General features: G+C 38.1%; 1 protein-coding gene across 2 annotated transcripts in view; it reads left to right on the top strand.

Annotated features, from left to right (window-relative positions):
- Positions 1-23,768, top strand: part of AK9 (adenylate kinase 9) — a 199,178-nt gene that overhangs the window by 75,784 nt on the left and 99,626 nt on the right. For both annotated transcript variants that reach the window (XM_055392090.2, XM_055392089.2), the window contains exons 15-17: positions 21-134; positions 2,237-2,320; positions 3,817-3,965. In XM_055392090.2, coding sequence (XP_055248065.1) covers positions 21-134; positions 2,237-2,320; positions 3,817-3,965 — 347 coding nt within the window. The remainder of the gene's footprint in view (positions 1-20; positions 135-2,236; positions 2,321-3,816; positions 3,966-23,768) is intronic.

The following is a 23,768-nucleotide window of genomic DNA, read 5'->3' as shown; positions in this document are numbered from 1 at the left end:
ATATTATTCTTTCATTGCAGGGTACATTCAAGGCTCCCAAAGGGACAGAGGCAGCTCTTTAGTGGACACCGAAGAAGCCAAAACAAAGTCAGAAAATGTCCTCCATGATCAAGCTGCTAAAGTTGATAAAGATGGTAACAAAGTGAACTGCTAATCCCACGTTTGTGGATCTCATTTTCATTTATTTCATATTTGATTATGTTTATATTTATGCTTAAAATTACCCCCAAAATTGGAAACTTCAGGAGGAAAAAAGCTAAATATTTCCTTATGGATTTAACCTGAACAACTGTAGAACAGAAGTCAATTTATTAGAATAAAGAAGAAAACATATAAATGGGGAGTCAGATACAATTAGAGCCCAAAGAAAAATGTTTGAATGTTTCCAATGTTATAAAATCATTATCATATCATAAATTCTTTTTTAAAAGCTCTCTACTTTAACGTATTGGAATCAGAGCATCTTAAGGCCACAATTTTAGCTGTGAAATTTTATCATTTACCCATTGTGCTATTTATCCTTATAAAATTTTTCTATTCATATTTGAACATAAGAGCATATAGCATTACATTATATAATAATTATATGTAATATATTATAGAATAGCTGTAATATATTATAGAATAGCTATAATATAAACTGTTTTTACATTTTTTAACTTATAATGTACCATTTAATTATATTACTTCATTGGGAAATATTTTAACCCTCATTATAAGTTACTGCACAATTTCTCTAGAATTCCTGGGGATTTCTAGGAACTACTAAATTAATAAATATGAAGCTATAGACAGAGTCAAATTGCTTTGCATAAAATTGTTCCAAATTATGTTTCCCCAGTAATATACAAAATCCATGTCATTGTTTCCTCAGTATTTTCTGTTGTTTTAATTTTTACTTCAGAAATTTATATTCATATTTGTTAACCATTTATATTTCTTCTTTTTTGAGGTGACTATTTTTGTCTTTTGTCCATTTTTGTAAATGGTTATATCAATTATATAGTCTCTGTATAAACTTTCTATATTAGTTTATACAGAAAAATAAGAGTATTTTTCATATATTTCACAAATTGAGTGGTTTGTCTTCTAAGTCAGCTTGCTGTTTTTGAAGTAAAGGTATTTTTCACATTTTTGCAGTCAAATCATTATTTTCTCTTTGTTGCTTTCTTCCTTCACTTTTAGGCTTAAAAAGTCTTTCTCTCAGGCATTTATATATATATGTTAAATGTCTGAGAAGATAGATTATTATTATATCTAAATGTCTGACTGAGAGGATTGATTGATTATATCAAATTCTATAAACGTTCAATTTATAATATATATAATTATATAAATGAGAGGAAGACATTTTTATATATAAATAATTGAAAGGACACATATAAATAATAGCTTTATATACATAAATTTATATGTATTTGTATAAATTTTTATATAAATATATATTTGTGTAAGTTTATATATATAAACTTATATTGTGGTTTTTTTATTCAGTTTTAAAGTGCATCTATCATTTATTTTGTTAAATAATGTAGAGCTGATTTTTTGTTTAGTTTCTCCTACTAATTCAGACAGATGTGTTTGCCTGCTGTTTATTTAAAGCCTAGTAAGAATTGAACAGGGCACTGTCAGAAACTCACGTATGGCCCTCCTCCTCCCTTAACACACACAGCCTTCACAGAACGACCCCACCCCCTATACATTAAATTTTTGACCATCAGATGGCAGCTGACAGCCTCATCTTTGCTGCTGTGGAGTTCCCAACTCCAATTCACAAAGAAAGCCCTGCCCCAAGACTGTCTGCTCCATCTTTGGGGGAGGCAGTCCAAGTTAGAAGCAGGCAGCAGTACCTGTATCCACTGCTGGAAGGATGCCAATATTGCCAGTATCCATGGGTAAGAAGGCATTCTTCTGCCCTGTGTCTCTGAGGTAAGCACAGCATTGACCTCTAGGAGTCAAGAGGGTGTTAGTTGCCTCAGGAAGGGCACTGTTGATTGTTTTTTTCTATTTAGATCCATTGGCATTATGATAAACTGAAATTACTCCTGGTTTTGTTATTATGTTCATTATCTGCTGCTAGATATATTTACCCATTTAAATGTTAGGGTTGTTATTTTAATTAAAAATTGGGAATGTGAGTCCTGGTTCCCTAGGCTTATATTACAATCTTCCTTAGGAATCACCTACATTTTTTTGTAATACCGTTCTTTAGGCATTCACAATGTTTTATTCACAGATGGAAAAGAAACTGGTGAAACATCCACATTTAAAAGGCATTCTCAAGATGCTAGTCAAGATGTAAAGTTGTATTCAGATACAGGTAAATTAATATTTGTATAATTTGATTCTTTTAGATTGTGATTCTAAAAAACACAAGTAGTTCCCTCAGAATTTAGAAGAAGAAATGTGTGATTTTTTAAAAAAAATAAAAGCATGATTAATACCCAAGTACTCTATTTTAATGGCTACTCTATTATGTTGGACATGCAAGAACATTGAAAAACTAATACTTGATATGTTGTTTTGGTGAAAAAGAATGTTGGGAAGACAGGCAATCTATCTTTCTGCTCTGCCAGCCCTGGCACACAGCTACTATAATAGGCCACAAGATGGCTGCTGGAGCTCCAGCCATCACATCAGTGTACCTAGCAGGAGCACTGGAAAGGGAAAGGAAAAGGAAAGGAAAGGACACAAACTGGCACTTAGCTGAGTCAGCCAAGTGTGAGGAGCACATGTGCATGCGAGTGCACACACACAAACATGTGCACACACACACACAAACTCTGCTGCCTCTTGTTGGCTGTCCAAGCTATAAGGGAAGTTGAGAGATATAGTTTTTCAGCGGGGCACACTGCTAGCCTTGACAAAATCAGGGTTGCTGTATGAAGGAAGAGGCGAATGGATATTGGGTGGACAATTAGTGGCTTCTAGCACATTTCGCATCTTTGCCTGGCTGTTTCTGCTTCACTATGCACCCGCTCCCATGGGCACAGTAAGATCATGGGTTCTTGACTTTTCTGCTCTGGCTTTCCAGGAACTGTGAGTCTTTTGATCCCTGAGAACACTTTCAGGCACGGAGGGCAGCAGGCAACTGCTTTTGAAGACCCTTTGGGATTTTTCTGGGTTGGGATCAGTCTGGCTCCAGCTAGACACCCTGACAGATGGAGCCCTGAGGCAGAGGCTCAGAAGCTTGACTGCAAATGCAGAATTCAAGGAGTCAGGTGAAACTGCCAAACTCCTATCTCATTAGAGTAGCAGATGAACAAACATTTACATCATGATGCAGCCTGAGAGCCAACTCAGCCATGCAAGGACACACTTCACACCAAAAAGGACAAGAATCAAGCGTAACACTTGAAACACCAGGCTATGCCACCTTTTCTCCATCCCCTCCAACTTGCCTACCTCTTGTCCCCTCACTGTCCCTTGTAGTCTCATGCTAGTAACTGGAAGTATTCATCTTGTTTTTTGACTCATTCCCTGGATGCTTATGCTTTCACTTGATTCCTGGAATCCTCTGGCCCCTACATTTCTTCCCTGGTTTTGACTCCTGCCAGACATGACTTTCTTCTTGCCTCTTTCACTTTCATTCTGCTGTACTGGCTTTAAGTCACTTCTCTGAGAGTTTGCAGTGCTGTGATTCCCGACCTAACGTTTCCTCTCCAGAGTCTTATTTCTCCCTCCTTCCAACATGTGCTGCGGTGACATGAAAATAATACTTTCTTGGGTCAGATATTATCAATCATGTTTTATTGCAAGTAGTATTGTCCACTAAAATTATTAATGGCATTAATTTATCAGCTTATTTTACTTTAGCCCCAACAGAAGACTTGATAGAAGAGGTAACTGCAGATCATCCAGAGGTTGTGACCATGATTGAAGAGACTATAAAAATGTCACAGGATATAAACTTTGAACAGCCATATGAAAAACATGCTGAAATCTTACAGGAAGTCCTTGGAGAGGTAAAAAATCTAGCTGGGTAATTCTTATCAGTGACTTAACTATTACTGAGAAAATGTTAATCTAGTATGTGTATAATTATTTTAGAGTCTTATGGTGTTGAAATTTGTAGCCTTCAAATTCATGTACATTTTGTAGTCAGCATTGTTAAGTGCGAAGTACCCCAGTGAACAACTACTGATGCTCTTTGGTAAATTTTCAATTACAAACAAAATTATGTAATATAACTTTATGCTTTGAAATTAATTCTTCATTAAATTTTATTGTCTTTGATTCAGTTCAGTTAGTTAAAAGATGATGCATATTGGTACTAGGTACCAAAGTTATATGTTTCATCTATGAACTAATTAGTTATAAGCCAAGACAAATTTTGACCCCTGGTTAATTAATTTCATCCAACCAACTTGAACATGTGTTCATAGGGGAGATGAGAGGACACACACGTGCTGTTCCAGTCTAAAGGGGAAAAAAATCCTCAAATGCTATCTATCAATGGCAGATCAGAAGGCCTACTGTTTGTTTATAAAGAACAGGATATTCATATGGGTCTGTTTTGTACAAAGATCTTAAGTAAACATTCAGAGCAAAAGTCAAATGCAGAACTAATCTTTTAGGCCCTCGATGAACTTCTGTATATCTCTGTGATTTAACTTAAAATTACTATGTGAAAAAAATATGTAGGATGTTAGAGTATGGAACCTCTTTGTAACACATTGGGTGGTTTCCTCAAGTCCCCGGCTCTACCAGCCTCTCTGACTCTCGGGTTCTCATGGCTCCCTTTGGGCTTCCCATACAGACTTTTCAAAGTTTTCCGCATATCTATCTTCAGGTTGTTCTATCATCCGTTTAGTCCTTCAGAAATATTATGAGTACCTACTATCTGCCCTATACCGTGTTAGATACCAGGAATCTGAAGATGAATTAAACACAGCCCTTTCCTTTAAGGAGCTCTCCGTCAGGTGGGGAAGACGGAACTGACATGTAAACCAATAACTGAGTTATCATGTGCTAGTGGCAGATAGATGTGTATGAGGTGTAGGAATTCCATGAAGGTCAGAGCCATCATCTCTGCCTGGGAGGTAAGAGAAATCATCCCAGAGGAGATCTGCAAGTGAGGGACATGTTTGGGACTATGGAATTTCCATATTTGCCCTTGAGTGAAATTTTTCTCCATTCTCTTCAGAGTTTATTCCGGAGGATATAAATCTACAAGGAATCCTACACTTCTGATATAGGAATATATATAGTATTAGATGGTAAACTGTAGCTCTGGGACTGTAGTTTAAATCGTATGAGATTTTAACACCCAAGTTCATATCAGGTTGTCATTTCTCAAAAGACCAGAGACCTGTGCAGGAGACAGTTTTACCTGTAATCAGTTCTATGATCTTTATGATTAGAAGAACTATTTTTCATAAACAGCTAGAGATATGCTCCTTTGAGATGGGCCTGTACAAGTCATATGCCCATGTTGTTTTCGGGTTTTGGGGGTTTTGTTTTTATTTTTTAAATTGGATTGTTTCTTTTTTGATTCATGTTTTGTTTATGTATTCTGAGTATGAGCTCTTTGTTGAATATTTTGCAATTATCTTTACAAATATCTTCTGTCTTGAATAATAGGAGTTAATTTTAATGAAATCAAATTTATTAATTTTTCCTTTCATAGTAGTTAGTGCTTTTCATGTTCCGTTTCAGAAATATTTGCCTACCCAAAATCAGGAAGATATTCTCCTAGGTTTTCTTCTGGAAACCTAGCTTTATCTTTCATATTTGGATCTAAGGTCCATTTGAAACTAATTTTTGTGTATCAAAAACAATATTCAAATGGCCAATATACATATAAAAAGGTACTTAACATCACTAATCATTGACCACAATGTGGTCAAGTTTTATTTTTTTTTCAAGATAGATAGCTAGTTGCTCTAACACCACTTATTGAAAAGACCATCCTTTCTCCACTATCATATATCAAGTGGCCATATATGTGTAGTCCCTTTATAGACTCTTCGTTCTGTTCCATTAGTCTGTTTGTTTGTCTGTGCCAGAGCCACATGTCTTAACGACTGTAGTTTTTTTTTTTTTTTGAGCCAGAGTCTCGCTCTGTCACCCAGGCTGGAGTGCAGTGGTGCGATCTCAGCTCACTGCAACCTCCACCTCATGGGTTCAAGCAATTCTCTTGCCTCAGACTCCCGAGTACATGGGACTGCAGGTGTATGCCACCATGCCTGGCTAATTTTTTGTATTTTTTTAGTAAAGACGGAATTTCACCATGTTGGCCAATGTGGCCTAGAACTCCTGACCTCAAGTGATCTATCTGCCTTGGCCTCCCAAAGTGCTGGGATTACAGGCATGATCCACCATGCCTGGCCCTGCTGTAGCTTTATAATAAATCATGACATCTGAGAGGGTGAATCCTTCAACACCCTATTTCTCCTGTCATTGCATCCTTCTCTGTATCATACGTTATGTTTTCTTCTGCTTACTTCTTTAAGATTATCTTAGCTATTATAGGTCCTTTTTACTTCCACATAAATTTTAGAATGAGCTACTCAATTTTCACACACACACACACACACACACACACACACACACACACACACACACACACCTCTGCTGGGATTTTGATCGGGTTGCATTGTATCTATTAGATAAATTTGGTTAAGACTATCATCTTTACAATACTGAGTCTTATAATCCATGAACATAAAATATTTGTACAGCCATCCCTCAGTACCCTCAGTGGATATCCTCAGTGGATTATTTCCATGACCCTCACAGATACCAGAATCCATGAATGTTCAAGTTCCTTGTATAAAATGGCATGGCATTTGCATATAACCTATGCACATCCTTCCATATACTTTAAATCATTTTTAGATTACTTATAATGCCTAATACAATGTAAATGGTATGTAAATAGTTGTTTACACTATATTGTTTAGGGAATAATGACAAGAAAAACAAGTCTGCACATGTTTAGTACAGACATGACCATCCTTTTTTTTTTTCCAAATATTTTATATCCATGGTTGGTTGAATGCACAGATGCAGAGCCCATGGATACAGAAGACTGACTATAATTAATTTAGGTCTTCTTTAATTTTTCCCAGCATTGTTCTGTAATTTTCAAGGTAAAGGTCTTCAGTGTCTCTCATTAGGTTTATTTTTTATTTTTAGGTATTTGATGTATTTTGATGCTTCTATAAATGATATTAGGGTTTTATTTTATTTTCTAATTGTTGCTGCAACCATTTTTTATCCCATTTTAAAAACTGTGCCTCCCATTAAATTGCTTTTTGTCTGAAGCTCACAGCCCATGTATAGAATAGATATGATTGATGCACTTGGACCTAATGTATGATCCAGTCCAGGGAAAGCAAATAGGTTATATTTTACTTGCAAATGGATCAGTTAAGCATTTTTTAAATAATTTTTTAGAATTATAGTTTAACAGTATTTTAAAGCCTTAAAAATATAGAAATAATGATAGATATTGTTTCTACCAAAGGAGGAGAAGAGTCACTCCCTTGCCATGGAGAATGCACAGAAATTATTTTGTTCATACCAAACCATTCGCACTTCTCCCTGTTCTCTGCCTTGACCGGCTACGGAGCACCCAAGGGAAGCAGAGGCAAAGGGACATGGGACCTTACTCTACAGCAGCTGTGTTTTCTGCTTCTGTTCTGAGAAGTTTTGTTGAGTGAAGCTGTTACACTGGCTATATGAAAGGTACTTGCCCAGTACCTAGCAGAAAAACAGTAGCAGCCTCTAGGGAGATGGGCCTTTTGTGTCAAACCTGCCACTCTGTGTTTTGCAGTGGAAGCTCATGACCTGTTATCCAACTGCACATCTAACCACAGCCTGTTCTTTTATCTCTGCACCCTTCTGTGTCATTAACATGATTTGCTCTGCTTCTCTGTCTACATGGTTTCCCTCTAACATCTGTACCTATCTGTTCTTGTTCATTTCTGTCTACTTCGCACCATGTACTTGGCACTGTCGTTATGTCTTTCTGTGCCTCCTACATCTCTCTGGGTCATGTCCTATTTCCTCTGCTTCCCCCAGTCTCGGTCTCCTATCTATCTATCTATCTATCTATCTATCTATCTATCTATTCACAAGTGATAAAATATAAAGTAAACATAAAATAGTATAGAGTAAGGGAATCCAGAAATAGTATGTTTAAATGCAGAAAAAGTAAATATTTTAAGTTTAAATCACAGGAGGATAGAAGAATGAGTAATGTATAAAAATGTTATACCATTTTTGTCAAAAGGAAGTGCCACTTTAATTTTATTTGATCAAACTCTTGAGAGTTTGATTTCCATGATTCTCTCTGGTGACACCAGACTGGACATAGACCACATGTAAAGGCTTCTCAGGGGCCCTTGTCCTCACCACTCTCCCAACAGGCACAGTCCCCAGCCTCAGAGCCTTCTCACCCCTCTGCCTGGCCACATACTCTGGAATTCTTTGGAATATGAAATCCTGGGGAAGGTTTTCACCTTCTCCCCACAGTTATCCCAACTAAGGAATCACCTCAATATATTCCCAAAATAAAGCTGTGTGGCCGATTCATCCAAAACTTGCATCCTCAGGTACCCAAGTCCTCATCCCTCAAACCTTTCCTCACCTCAGCTTTGAATGTTCCTGAACTTAAGCAACTTGGGCTACTTCAACAACAGTAGCCCCTCTCCTTTCAAGCCACCTCTTTTCCTGAAGCCATGGGAGATGCCCATCATGTTTCATTTCTCTCTTTCTTACTCCAAAATTGCTCAGTATTTGCTCTTTATCCATTTGCATCAGAATCATGTGGGATAAATTGAAATCAGAAAGACATCTAATGCATTCAGCTCAGCCACACAAACTTCTCCAAAAAAGGAGCTTGGAGATCCTGGCTCCCTTCTCAGAGTGGGGATGAAAAAACAATAGCAAGAAAAAACTCAAATGAATATCTCAATAAATTATCTTGTCACATTAAGGATAGCAGAATACCTTATTAACATGACAAATGAGTTTGGCTTCAGGCTGCAGACCACATAACCTTAAAGTCAGAAATAAGACAATGATATTCCTATCACACTCATTTATTTTTTTAGGAGATGGGGTCTTGCTATGTTGCCCAGACTGTTCTCAAACTCCTGGGCTCAAGTGATCCTCCCACCTCAGCCTCTCAAGAAGCTGGGACTACTTGCCACCATGCCCAACTGCTGTCACACCCATTCTTAATGATTTATAGAAATTTTAGCTTTATACAATGCCTTGAAACATAATAACAGGAATAATTATTAGAATAGAGGAGAAACATAATCATTATTTCAGTTGATACTATTTACTTTTAAAATATCCAAGAAAATAATCTAAAAAACAATGAGTTAATTTCATTTAGAAATAAAGTAGCCAAAAGAATTTTAACAATCCACATGTGACAAGAACATAAATGTAATGTAACTAAGTTTGAAATAAAGATGAAGGATCCACATGAATAAAATTATTAAACTTTTAATGTGAACAAAAACAGATATCAATAAATAGAGACATAAATTCTTAAATGTAAAGACAAAATCTTATTAAGGTATCTTTCTCAGTTAATTTATAGATTTGATACAGTTCTAATAAAAATATCAAAATTTTTAAAACTGACAGCATCACTCTAAAGTTTCTCTGGAAGAACCAATAATTGAGACTAGAACAGTTCAACAAAGAAGTGTGATAGAGGGAGACTTACTCTACTAACTAGTAAAATATGTTGTAATGCTAAAATGGTATATAGGCCTGATAAACATGCCAGAAGCAACAGAACTACAAAGAAGGTACAGAAACAAACTTCAGTATGGATAAAAATTTAGTATATGCCAAAGGTTACATCACAATCCAAAAGGAAAGAATTATTTAACGGTGTTGATAAGATTAACTGTTGGGAAGAAACTATTTAGATTCTCACTTTCTATCAAAATAAAAATAAATTCCATATATACTAAATAGTTAAATGTAAAAATGGTATTTTATTTAAACTAGTAGAAAGTGTATTAACATTGAAATAATTTGGAATGGTCAAGGATTCCAGACACAAATGCAATGGAAGAACTTGTAAGGGAAAATCTCAATAGACTACTTAATAATGACCAACTCTCTAGAAAAAAATTTGCACGGCAGTTCCAAGATAGCCAAATAGGAACAGCTCCAGTCTACAGCTCCCAGTGTGAGTGACACAGAGGATGGGTTATTTCTGCATTTCCAACTGAGGTACTGGGTTCATCTCACTGGGGCTTGTCGGACAGTGGGTGCAGGACAGTGGGGGCAGCGCACTGAGCATGAGCTGAAGCACAGTGAGGCATCACCTCACCTGGGAAGCAAAAGGGGTCAGGGAATTCCCTTTCCTAGCCAAGCAAAGCTGTGACAGAAGGCACCTGGAAAATCAGGTCACTCCCACCCTAATACTGCACTTTTCCAATGGTCTTAGCAAATGGCACACCAGGAAATTATATCCCGCGCATGGCTCGGAGGGTCCCATGCCCAGAGAGCCTCACTCATTGCTAGCACAGCAGTCTGAGATCGAACTGCAATGTGCCAGTGAGTCTGGGGGAGGGGCGCCTGCCATCGCTGAGGCTTGAGTAGGTAAACAAAGCAACCAGGAAGCTCGAACTGGGTGGATCCCACCACAGCTCAAGGAGGCCTGCCTGCCTCTGTAGACTCCACCTCTGGGGGCAGGGCATAGCCAAACAAAAGGCAGCAGAAACCTCTGCAGACTTAAATGTCCCTGTCTGACAGCTTTGAAGAGAGTAGTGGTTCTCCCAGCACAGAGTTTCAGATCTCAGAACGGACAGACTGCCTCCTCAAGTGGGTCCCTGACCCCCAAGTAGCCTAACTGGGAGGCACCCCCCAGTAGGGGCAGACTGACACCTCACACGGCCAGGTACCCCTCTGAGACGAAGCTTCCAGAGGAACAATCAGGCAGCAACATTTCCCATTCAGCAATATTCGCTGTACTGCAGCCTCTGCTGCTGATACCTAGGCAAACAGGGTCTGGAGTGGACCTCCAGCAATCTCCAACAGACCTGCAGCTGAGGATCCTGACTGTTAGAAGGAAAACTAACAAACAGAAAGGACATCCACACCAAAACCTCATCTGTACGTCACCATCATCAAAGACCAAAGGTAGATAAAACCACAAAGATGGGGAAAAAACAGAGCAGAAAACTGAAAATTCTAAAAATCAGAGTGCCTCTCCCCCACCAAAGGGATGCAGCTCCTTGCCAGCAACGGAACAAAGCTGGACAGAGAATGACCTTGATGAGCGAAGAGAAGAAGGCTTCAGACAATCAAACTTCTCTGAGCTAAAGGAGGAAGTTCGAACCCATCGCAAAGAAGCTAAAAACCTTGAAAAAAGATTAGACGAATGGCTAACTAGAATAACCAATGCAGAGAAGTCCTTAAAGGACCTGATGGAGCTGAAAACCATGGCACGAGAACTATGTGATGAATGCACAAGCTTCAATAGCCAATTCGATCAACTGGAAGAAAGGGTATCAGTGATTAAAGATCAAATGAATGAAATGAAGTGAGAAGAGAAGTTTAGAGAAAAAAGAATAAAAAGAAATGAACAAAGCCTCCAAGAAATATGGGACTATGTGAAAAGACCAAATCTATGTCTGATTGGTGTACCCGAATGTGACAGGGAGAATGGAACCAAGTTGGAAAACACTGCAGGATATTGTCCAGGAGAATTTCCCCAACCTAGCAAGGCAGGCCAACATTCAAATTCAGGAAATACAGAGAATGCCACAAAGATACTCCTCGAGAAGAGCAACTCCAAGACACATAATTGTCAGATTCACCAAAGTTGAAATGAAGGAAAAAATGTTAAGGGCAGCCAGAGAGAAAGATCGGGTTACCCACAAAGGGAAGCCCACCAGACTAACAGCGGATCTCTCAGCAGAAACTCTACAAGCCAGAAGAGAGTGGGGGCCAATATTCAACATTCTTAAAGAAAAGAATTTTCAACCCAGAATTTCATATCCAGCCAAACTAAGCTTCATAACTGAAGGAGAAATAAAATCCTTTACAGACAAGCAAATGCTGAGAGATTTTGTCACCACCAGGCCTGCCCTACAAGAGCTCCTGAAGGAAGCACTAAACATCGAAAGGAACAACCAGTACCAGCCACTGCAAAAACATGCCAAATTGTAAAGACCACTGATGCTAGGAAGAAACTATCAACTAATGAGCAAAATAACCAGCTAATATCATAATGACAGGATCACATTCACACATAACAATATTAACCTTAAATGTAAATGGACTAAATGCTCCAATTAAAAGACACAGACTGGCAAATTGGATAAAGATTCAAGACCCATCAGTGTGCTGTATTCAGGAGACCCATCTCACGTGCAGAGACACATAAACTTAAAATAAAGGGATGGAGGAAGATCTACAAAGCAATTGGAAAGCAAAAAAAGGCAGGGGTTGCAATCCTAGTCTCTGATAAAATAGATTTGAAACCAACAAAGATCAAAAGAGACAAAGAAGGTCATTACATAATGGTAAAGGGATCAATTCAACAAGAAGAGCTAACTATCCTAAACATATATGCACCCAATACAGGAGCACCCAGATTCATAAAGCAAGTCCTTAGAGACCTACAAAGAGACCTAGACTCCCACACAATAATAATGGGAGACTTTAACACCCCACTATCAACATTAGACAGATCAACGAGACAGAAAGTTAAAAAGAATATCCAGGAATTGAACTCAGCTCTGCACCAAGCGGACCTAATAGACATCTACAGAACTCTCCACCCCAAATCAACAGAATATACACTCTTCTCAGCACTACACCACACTTATTCCAAAATTGACCACATAGTTGGAAGTAGTAAAGCACTCCACAACAAATGTAAAAGAACAGAAATATAACAAACTGTCTCTCAGACCACAGTGCAATCAAACTAGAACTCAGGACTAAGAAACTCACTCAAAACTGCTCAACTACATCGAAACTCAGCAACCTGCTCCTGAATGACTACCGGGTACATAACGAAATGAAAGCAGAAATAAAGATGTTCTTTGAAACCAACAAGAACAAAGACACAACATACCAGAATCTCTGGGACACATTTAAAGCAGTGTGTAGAGGGAAATTTATAGCACTAAATGCCCACAAGAGAAAGCAGGCAAGATCTAAAATTGGCACCCTAACATCACATTTAAAAGAACTAGAGAAACAAGAGCAAACAAATTCAAAACTAGCAGAAGGGAAGAAATAACAAAGATCAGAGCAGAACTGAAGGAGATAGACACACAAAAAACCCTTCAAAAATCAGTGAATCCAGGAGCTAGTTTTTTGAAAAGATCAACGAAATTGATAGACTGCTAGCAAGACTAATAAAGAAGAAAAGAGAGAAGGATCAAATAGACACAATAAAAAATGATAAAGGGGATATCACCACCGATCCCACGGAAATACAAAGCACCATCATAGAATACTATAAACACCTCTACGCAAATAAACTAGAAAATTTAGAAGAAATGGATAAATTCATGGACACATACACCCTCCCAAGACTAAACCAGGAAGAAGTTGAATCCCCGAATAGACCAATAACAGGCTCTGAAATTGAGGCAATAATTAATAGCTTACCAACTAAAAAAAGTCCAGGACCAGACAGATTCACAGCCGAATTCTACCAGAGGTACAAGGAGGAGCTGGTACCATTCCTTCTGAAACTAATCCAAACAATAGAAAAAGAGGGAATCCTCCCTAACTCATTTTATGAGGCCAGCATCATCCTGATACCAAAGCCTGCCAGAGACACAACAAAAAAAGAGAATTGTAGACCAATATCCCTGATGAACATCGATGCAAAAATCCTCAATAAAATACTGGTAAACCAAATCCAACAGTGCATCAAAAAGCTTATCCACCATGATCAAGTGGGCTTCATCCCTGGGATGCAAGGCTGGTTCAATATACGCAAATCAATAAGCATGATCCAGCATATAAACAGAACCAACGACAAAAACCACATGATTATCTCAATAGATGCAGAAAAGGCCTTCAAGAAAATTCAACAGCCCTTCATGCTAAAAACTCTCAATAAATTAGGTATTGATGGGACGTATCTCAAAATAATAAGAGCTATTTATGACAAACCCACAGCCAATATAATACTGAATGGGCAAAAACTGGAAGCATTCCCTTTGAAAACTGGCACAAGACAGGGATGCCCTCTCTCACCACTCCTATTCAACATAGTGTTGGAAGTTCTGGCCAGGGCAATCAGGCAGGAGAAAGAAATAAAAGGTATTCAATTGGGAAAAGAGGAAATCAAATTGTCCCTGTTTGTGGATGACATGATTCTATATCTAGAAAACCCCATCATCTCAGCCCAAAATCTCCTTAAATTTATAAACAACTTCAGCAAAGTCTCCAGGATACAAAATCAATGTGCAAAAAATCACAAGCATTCTTATACACCAATAACAGACAAACAGAGAGCCAAATCATGAGTGAACTCCCATTCACAATTGCTTCAAAGAGAATAAAATACCTAGGAATCCAACTTACAAGGTATGTGAAGGACCTCTTCAAGGAGAACTACAAACCACTGCTCAAGGAAATAAAAGAGGATACAAACAAATGGAAGAACATTCCATGCTCATGGATAGGAAGAATCAATATCGTGAAAATGGCCATACTGCCCAAGGTAATTTATAGATTCAATGCCATCCCCGTCAAGCTACCAATGACTTTCTTCACAGAATTGGAAAAAACTACTTTAAAGTCCATATGGAACCAAAAAAGAGCCTGCATTGCCAAGTCAATCCTAAGCCAAAGGAGCAAAGCTGGAGGCACCATGCTACCTGACTTCAAACTATACTACAAGGCTACAGTAACCAAAACAGCATGGTGCTGGTACCCAAACAGATATATAGACCAATGGAACAGAACAGAGCCGTCAGAAATAATACCACACATCTACAACTATCTGATCTTTGACAAACCTGACAAAAACAAGAAATGGGGAAAGGATTCCCTATTCAACAAATGGTGCTGGAAAAACTGGCTAGCCATACATAGAAAGCTGAAACTGGATCCCTTCCTTACACCTTATACAAAAATTAATTCAAGATGGATTAAAGACTTAAATGTTAGACCTAAAACCATAAAAACCCTAGAAGAAAACCTAGGCAATACCATTCAGGAGATAGGAATAGGCAAGGACTTCATGTCTAAAACACCAAAAGCAATGGCAACAAAAGCCAAAATTAACTAATGGAATCTAATTAAACTAAAGAGCTTCTGCACAGCAAAAGAAACTACCATCAGAGTGAACAGGCAACCTACAGAATGGGAGAAAGTTTTTGCAATCTACCCATCTGACAAAGGGCTAATATCCAGAATCTACAAAGAACTCAAACAAATTTACAAGAAAAAAAAAACAACCCCATCAACAAATGGGCGAAGAATATGAACAGACACTTCTCAAACGAAGACATTTCTGCAGCCAACAGACACATGAAAAACTGCTCATCATCACTGGCCATCAGAGAAATGCAAATCAAAACCACAATGAGATACCATCTCACACCAGTTAGAATGGTGATCATTAAAAAGTCAGGAAACAACAGGTGCTGGAGAGGATGTGGAGAAATAGGAACGCTTTTACACTGTTGGTGGGACTGTAAACTAGTTCAACCATTGTGGAAGACAATGTGGCGATTCCTCAAGGATCTAGAACTAGAAATACCATTTGACCCAGCCATCCCATTACTGGGTGTATACCCAGAGGATTATAAATCATGCTGCTATAAAGACACATGCACACGTAGATTTATTGCGGCACTATTCACAATAGCAAAGACTTGGAACCAACCCAAATGTCCATCAATGATAGACTGGATTAAGAAAATGTGGCACATATACACCATGGAATACTATGCAGCCATAAAAAATGATGAGTTCATGTCCTTTGTAGGGACATGGATGAAGCTGGAAACCATCATTCTTAGCAAACTATTGCAAGGACAAAAAACCAAACACCGCATATTCACACTCATAGGTGGGAATTGAACAGTGAGAACACTTGAACACAGGAAGAGGAACATCACACACCGGGGCCTGTTGTGGGATCGAGGGAGTGGGGGGGCATAGCGTTAGGAGATATACCTAATGTAAATGATGAGTTAATGGGTGCAGCACACCAACATGGCACATGTATACATATGTAACAAACCTGCACGTTGTGCACATGTACCCTAGAACTTAAAGTATAATTTAAAATATATATATAAATTACACAAGTCAAAAATTTAAGGCAAAGGAAAAGCTGGGGAAAGTATTTGTAATAAATATAACATTAATTTCTTAGAAAGCTGTAGAGAATCTAATATCTGATCAAAAAGCAAGCAAGGGATGTAAGCAGATTTTATCAAAGAAGAAATACAAATGGTTCACTGAAAATGTTTAGGCACTGGGTTTCTCAAGTTGCCCACTTGGCCCTCTTCCAAGTTGTACTTTCCTTTTTTTCTTTCCTTTCCTTTCTTTCCTTACCCTTCTAAAGCATTTTAATAAACTTCCACTTCTGCCCTGAAACTTGTCTCTGTCTCTTTTTCTGCCTTATGCCCCTCAGTTGAATTATTTCTTCGAAGCAGGCAAGAATTGAGGTTGCAATAAACAAAAATTTTTTTTTGAGACGGTGTCTCTCTCTGTCCCCCAGGCGGGAATGCAGTGGCGCCATCTCAGCTCAATGCAAGCTCCGCCTCCCAGGTTCACGCCATTCTCCTGCCTTAGCCTCCCGAGTAGCTGGGACTACAGGCACCCGCCACCACACCTGGCTAATTTTTTTGTATTTTTAGTAGAGATGGGGTTTCACCATGTTAGCCAGGATGGTCTCGATCTCCTGACCTCGTGATATGCCCACCTCGGCCTCCCAAAGTGCTGGGATTACAGGCATGAGCCACCGCGCCCGGCAAAAAAAAATTTTAAAGAAAATTTTTAACATTTGTTTCAATAAAAATTAAAACAATGAGATACAATTTCTCATCTAATTGGCAAAGTTTTTGACAATCGGTAATAGTGAGGCTGTACTGACAGTCACTTTCAAACACTGTTAGGAAGTATGAAAATTGATACAGATGCTTTTGGCAGCAATGTGGCAATGTGTATGAAAAGACTTTAAAATGTTTACTCTTTCATTCCCTTTGACCTGAAGTCATGTGAGGAATCTAATCTGAAGAAATGTATAATATTTGGACAAAGATTTACAGATGTTGTAAATAAAAAACACAATGTTAGTAAAATAAAGATTTTCTATATAGATTTTCCTCACAGTGTTATAATAAAATTACAAATGACATAAATATTTAACAGTAAGGGGTGATTAAACAAATTAAGGTTTATTTGTTTGATAAAATACTATAAAGCCATTAAATTTTATTTCAAAAAAAGGTTGAATGAAGAACTAAAAATAGAACTACAGTACGATCTAGCAATCCCACTACTGGGTATCTACCCAAAGGAAAAGAAATCACTATATCAAAAAGATACCTGCACTCATATATTTATCGCAGCTCTATTAATAGCAATGATATGGAATCAACCTAAGTGTCCATCCATGGAGGACTGGATAAAGAAGATGTGGTATAAAACCCAGTCACTTTGTTTAGAAGCCTTAGCCACCCCTCCCTTCCTGTTCACAGATTTCATTGCAGTGGCACTCTCTTCACTTCATGCCTGTCATATTTCTAGGCATTAGGCACATCTGCTAGCCTGAATTAGGAGTCTGAGCTACCCCTCCCTTCAGGTGCAAACATCTTGGTGCAGCAGCATCCTTTCCACTCCATGCCAGGACACATCTCCAGGCATTTGGAGCATCCACTCTTCTAGGTCCTCCAAGTGAGGAGCTTAGGCTGCCCTAGGATGAGGATGAGGAGTTTGGGCTGCCCCTCTTTTCCCAGGCAGAGAACTTGGGGCAGCAGATTTCTCCACTCCATGACCTGGCACATCTGTGGGTACTTGGTAACTATGCCCAGATCCCCTCTTGGAGCTGGTGCTGGTGCCTGCCATTGGAAGACATGTAGGTGGGTCAGCCCAGTTAGGCTTCACTCAGCTTGGTCTCTTCTCCAGGGCTGAGCAGGAAACTGAGACCACTCTGCCTTCCACCTGACAGCCCATTGCCTGAGGCAACAGAGAGCTTCTCACGATAAAGATCAAGCAAAGCATATACCCATCTGCATTGGCTGCAGCTAGCTCTTATCTGCAAGTGCCACCTGTTGGCTCAGAGGTTAAACTGCAATACCCAACAGAAATAGATTTTTTTCGTTTTTATTTTATTTATTTATTTTTCTTTTTTTTTAATTATACTTTAAGTTCTGGGATACATGTGCAGAATGTGCAGGTTTGTTACATAGGTATACACGTGCCATGGTGGTTTGCTGCACCCATCAACCCATCATCTACGTTAGGTATTTCTCCTAATGCTATCCTTCCCGTAGTCCCCTACCCAACGACAGGCCCTGGTGTGTGATGTTCCCCTCCCTGTGTCCATGTGTTCTCATAGTTCAACTCCCACTTATGAGTGAGAACATGCAGTGTTTGGTTTTCTGTTCCTGTGTTAGTTTGCTGAGAATGATGGTTTCCAGCTTCATCCATGTCCCTGCAAAGGACATGAACTCATCCTTTTTTATGGCTGCGTAGTATTCCATGGTGTATATATGCCACATTTTCTTTATCCAGTCTATCATCGATGGGCATTTGGGTTGGATCCAAGTCTTGGGTATTGTGAATATTGCCACAATAAACATACATGTGCATATGTCTTTATAGTAAAATGATTAATAATCCTTTGGGTATATACCCAGTAATGGGATTGCTGGGTCAAATGGTATTTCTGGTTCTAGATCCCTGAGGAATCACCACACTGTCTTCCACAATGGTTGAACTAATTTACACTCCCACCAGCAGTGTAAAAGTGTTCCTACTTCTCCATGTCCTCTCCAGCATCTGTTGTTTCCTGACTTTAATCACCATTCTAACTGGCGTGAGATGGTATCTTATTGTGGTTTTGATTTGCATTTCTCTAATGACCAGTAATGACAAGCTTTTTTTCGTATGTTTGTTGGCCGCATAAATGTCTTCTTTTGAGAAGTGTCTGTTCATATCCTTTGCCCACTTTTTGATGGGGTTGTTTGTTTTTGTCTTATAAATTTGTTTAAGTTTCTTGTAGATTCTGGATATTAGCCCTTTGTCAGATGGATAGATTGCAAAAATTTTCTCCCATTCTGTAGGTTGCCTGTTAACTCTGATGATGGTTTCTTTTGCTGTGCAGAAGCTCTTTAATTTAATTAGATCCCATTTGTCAATTTTGGCTTTTGTTGCAATTGCTTTTGGTGTTTTAGTCATGAAGTCTTTGTGCATGCCTATGTCCTGAATGGTATTGCTTAGGTGTTCTTCTAGAATTTTTATGATTTTAGATCTTATGTTTAAGTCTTTAATTCATCTTGAGTTAATTTTTGTATAAGGTGTAAGGAAGGGGTCCAGTTTCAGTTTTCTGCATATGGCTCACCAGTTTTCCCAACAGCGTTTATTAAACAGGGAATCCTTTCCCCATTGCTTGTTTTTGTCAGGTTTGTCAAAGATCAGTTGGTTGTAGATGTGTGGTGTTATTTCTGAGGCCTCTGTTTTCTTCCATTGGTCTATATATCTGTTTTGGTACCAGTACCATTTTGTTTTGGCTACTGTAGTCTTGTAGTATAGTTTGAAGTCAGGAAGTATGAAGCCTCCAGCTTTGTTCTTATTGCTTAGGATTGTCTTGGCTAAATGAGCTCTTTTTTGGTTCCATGTGTAATTTGATAGTTTTTTCTGATTCTGTGAAGAAAGTCAATGGTAGCTTGATGAGGATAGCATTGAATCTATAAATTACTTTGGGCAGTATGGCCATTTTCATGATATTGATTCTTCCTATCCATGAGCATGGAATGTTTTTCCATTTGTTTGTGTCCTCTCTTATTTCCTTGAACAGTGCTTTGTAGTTCTCCTTGAAGAGGTCCTTCACATCCCTTGTAAGTTGTATTCTTAGGTATTTTATTCTCTTTGTAGCAATTGTGAATGAGAGTTCACTCATGATTTGGCTCTCTGTTTGTCTATTATTGGTGTATAGGAATGCTTGCGATTTTTGCACACTGATTTTGTATCCTGAGACTTTGCTGAAGTTGCTTATCAGCTTAAGGAGATTTTGGGCTGAGACGATGGGGGTCTTCTAAATATACAATCATGTTGTCTGCAAAGAGAGAAATTTTGGCTTCCTCTCTTCCTATTTGAATACCATTTATTTCTTTCTCTTGCCTGATTTTCCTGGCCAGAACTTCTAATACTATGTCGAATAGGAGTGGTGAGAGAGGGCATCCTTGTCTTGTGCTTGTTTTCAGAGGGAATGCTTCCAGCTTTTGCCCATTTGGTATGATATTGGCTGTGGGTTTGACATAACTAGCTCTTATTATTTTGAGATATGTTCCATCAATACCTAGTTTATTGAGAGTTTTTAGCATGACGGGGTGTTGAATTTTGTTGAAGGCCTTTTCTGCATCTATTAAGATAATCATGTGGTTTTTGTCATTGGTTCTGTTTATGTGATGGATTACGTTTATTGATTTGTGTTTGTTGAACCAGCCTTGCATCCCAGGGATGAAGCTGACTTGATCGTGGTGGATAAGTTTTTTGATGTGCTGCTGGATTTGGTTTCCCAGTATTTTATTGAGGATTCTTGCATTGATGTTCATCAGGGATATTGGCCTGAAATTTTTTTTTTGTTGTTATGTCTGTGCCAGGTTTTGGTATCAGGATGATGCTGGCCTCGTGAAATGAGTTAGGAAGGAGTCCCTCTTTTTCTGTCGCTTGGAATAGTTTCAGAAGGAATGGTACCAGCTCCTCTTTGTACCCCTGGTAGAATTCAGCTGTGAATCCATCTGGTCCTGGGCTTTTTTTGGTTGGTAGGCTATTAATTACTGCCTCAATTTCAGAACTCATTATTGTCTATTCAGGGACTTGACTTTTCCTGGTTTAGATTTTAGAGAAACTCAATGAGATCCAAGAGAATGTTGAAAACCTACACAAAGAAATCAGAAAAACAATTTAGGATATGAAAGATGAGATAGATTTTTCTAAATTCTAGAAAGAAAAATTTATTGAAGGAATTGCAAAATACAGTTGAAATCTTTAACAATAGCCCAGCACAAGCAGAAGAAACAATCTCAGAGCTGCAAGACAGGGCTTCTGAATTAACCCAGTTGGACAAAAATAAAGAAAGAAAAGTAATAAAGTCTTCCAGAAGTATGGGATTATATATAGTGTCCCAACCTACTAGTTATAGGTATTCCAGAGGAGAAGAAGCAAAAGTAAAAAGTGCAGAAAACCTATTTGAGGAAATAATTTAAGAAAACTTCCTTAATTTTGTCAGAGATCTAGACAGCCAGATATAAGAAGATCAGAAAACTATAGTAAGATATAGTGCAAGAAGTACCTCACCAAGGCATATAGTCATCAGACTATCTAACGTCAATGTGAAGGAAAAAAAAATCCTAAAATCAGAAAGAGAGAAGCATCTAATCACTTATAAAAAAAATCCCGCTGGGCACGGTGGCTCATGCCTGTAAAACCAGCACTTTTGAAGGCCAAGGCGGGCAGATCATGAGGTCAGGAGATCGAGACCATCCTGGCTAACATGGTGAAACCCCGTCTCTACTAAAAATACAAAAAATTAGCCGGGCGAGGTGGCAGGCGCCTGTAGTCCCAGCTACTCGGGAGGCTGAGGCAGGAGAATGGCGTGAACCCAGGAGGTGGAGCTTGCAGTGAGCCGAGATAGTGCCACTGCAGTCCAGCCTGGGTGAAAGAGCGAGACTCTGTGTCAAAAAAAAAAGAAATCCCATTAGACTAACAACAGACTTCTCACCAGAAACCTTATGAGCCAGAAGATATTGGAGTCCTATTTTCGGTCTTCTTTAATCCTTTTCCTATTTGCCCCTAGAATACTCACTGGTGGCAATTGCAGCTGCAGTGTTTACCCTGAGATAACTTTGCCATGAAATACCTCGCTTTTATTATTATTTTTGTGTTTTGTTGTAGTATAGCAACTTTGGAAATAAAAGACATCATTCTATTTATAGAATTCTGTTTTTAGTAGTGGTATTTCCATTTACAAAATATAGTAATTCTCGATTGCTGAAAATGTCAAATCCTAGAAAATGTAGCATTCCTACATGTGATGTTAACATCAGTCTCAAACAGTTTTTGGCAAAAGATTCATTTCATGAAACCAATTTTTCTGAAATAGACAATTCTAATGATTCAGATGATTCTGATGTTAGTTCTGTTTAGAAATAACTCCAAGACCAGTTTTTGTACTTTATTTTCACATTGAAAATCAGTCAGATTTGCTTCAGCCTCAGAGTTCATTTATATAAAATCAAATGAGTGCTGGCAGTGAACTGCACTTTTTTTTTTTTCTAAATGGGAAAAGGGTTTTAAAAAATGCCAGGCAAGAATTTTATATCCTGCTAAACTAAGTTTTATAAATGAAGGAGAAATGAAGTATTTCCCAGGCAAGCGAACAATAAGGGAATTCATCACCACTAGACTGTACCTACAACAAATGCTCAAAGGAGTTCTAAACATAAAAGCAAAAGGGTGATATTCAGCATCATAAAAACACATGAAAGTATTAAACTCTTTGCAAGTATAAGACCTCTTTGCAGGTCTTATAATGCACTTACACAATCGAGACTGTAAAGCAAGTAGGTAATAATTAACATGACGAGGCTATCAATACTACATATAATACTAACATTAAACATAAATGGGCTAAATGCTCCACTTAAAAGATATTGGCTGATGGAATGGATTTTTTTAAAAAATCCAACCATGTGCTGCATACAAGAAACCCACCTAACTGGTAAATACATTTACAGAGTCAAAGTAAAGGGATGGAAAAAGATATTCCATACAGATGGAAACCAAAAGCAAATAGGAGTAGCTATACTTATATCAGATAAAACAGATATTAAATCAACAATAGTTAAAAAAAAGACAAAGAAGGTCATTATATCATCATAAAAGGATCAATTGCAGAAGAAAAATGCCATTTCTAAATATATATGCATCGAATACCACAGCACCAAGATTCATAAAACAAATACAACTAGACCTAAGAAAAGAGAAAGACAGCAATGCAATCATAGTAAGGGACTTCAGTACTCTACTGACAGCACTAGACAGATCATTAAGGCAGAAAATCAACAAAGAAACTCTAGGCTTAAATTGGACTCTAGACCAAATGGACCTAACAGACATTTACAGAACATTCATTCTACCATACACCTGTAGAATATTCATTCTTCTCATCTGCCCATGGAACATTCTCAAATGACCATATGCAAGGCCACAAGGCAAGTCTCAAAAAAATTTTAAAAATTGAAATAATGTAAAGTACCTTCTTGGACCAAAGTGGAATGAAACTAGAAATCAATAACAAAAGGCACCCTCAAAGCCATACAAATGCATGGAAATTAAATAATCTGCTCCTGAATGATTGTTGGATCAATGATGAAATTAAGGTGGAAATTTTTTAAAGTTTTGAAACAGATGAAAATAGACACAACATACCAAAAGCATTTGACGTACAGCAAAAACAGTGCTAAGAGGCAATTTTACAGTGTTAACAGCCTACATCAAGAAGATAGAAAGATCTCAAATTAACAATGTAACATCGTACCTCAAAGAACTAGAAAAACAAGAGCAAACCACAT

Source organism: Gorilla gorilla, chromosome 5 (genome assembly GCF_029281585.2).
Source record: "Gorilla gorilla gorilla isolate KB3781 chromosome 5, NHGRI_mGorGor1-v2.1_pri, whole genome shotgun sequence".
NCBI classification, from domain to species: domain Eukaryota; kingdom Metazoa; phylum Chordata; class Mammalia; order Primates; family Hominidae; genus Gorilla; species Gorilla gorilla.
Note: the sequence above shows the minus strand (reverse complement) of the source record. Positions and strands in the feature narration are given on the sequence as shown.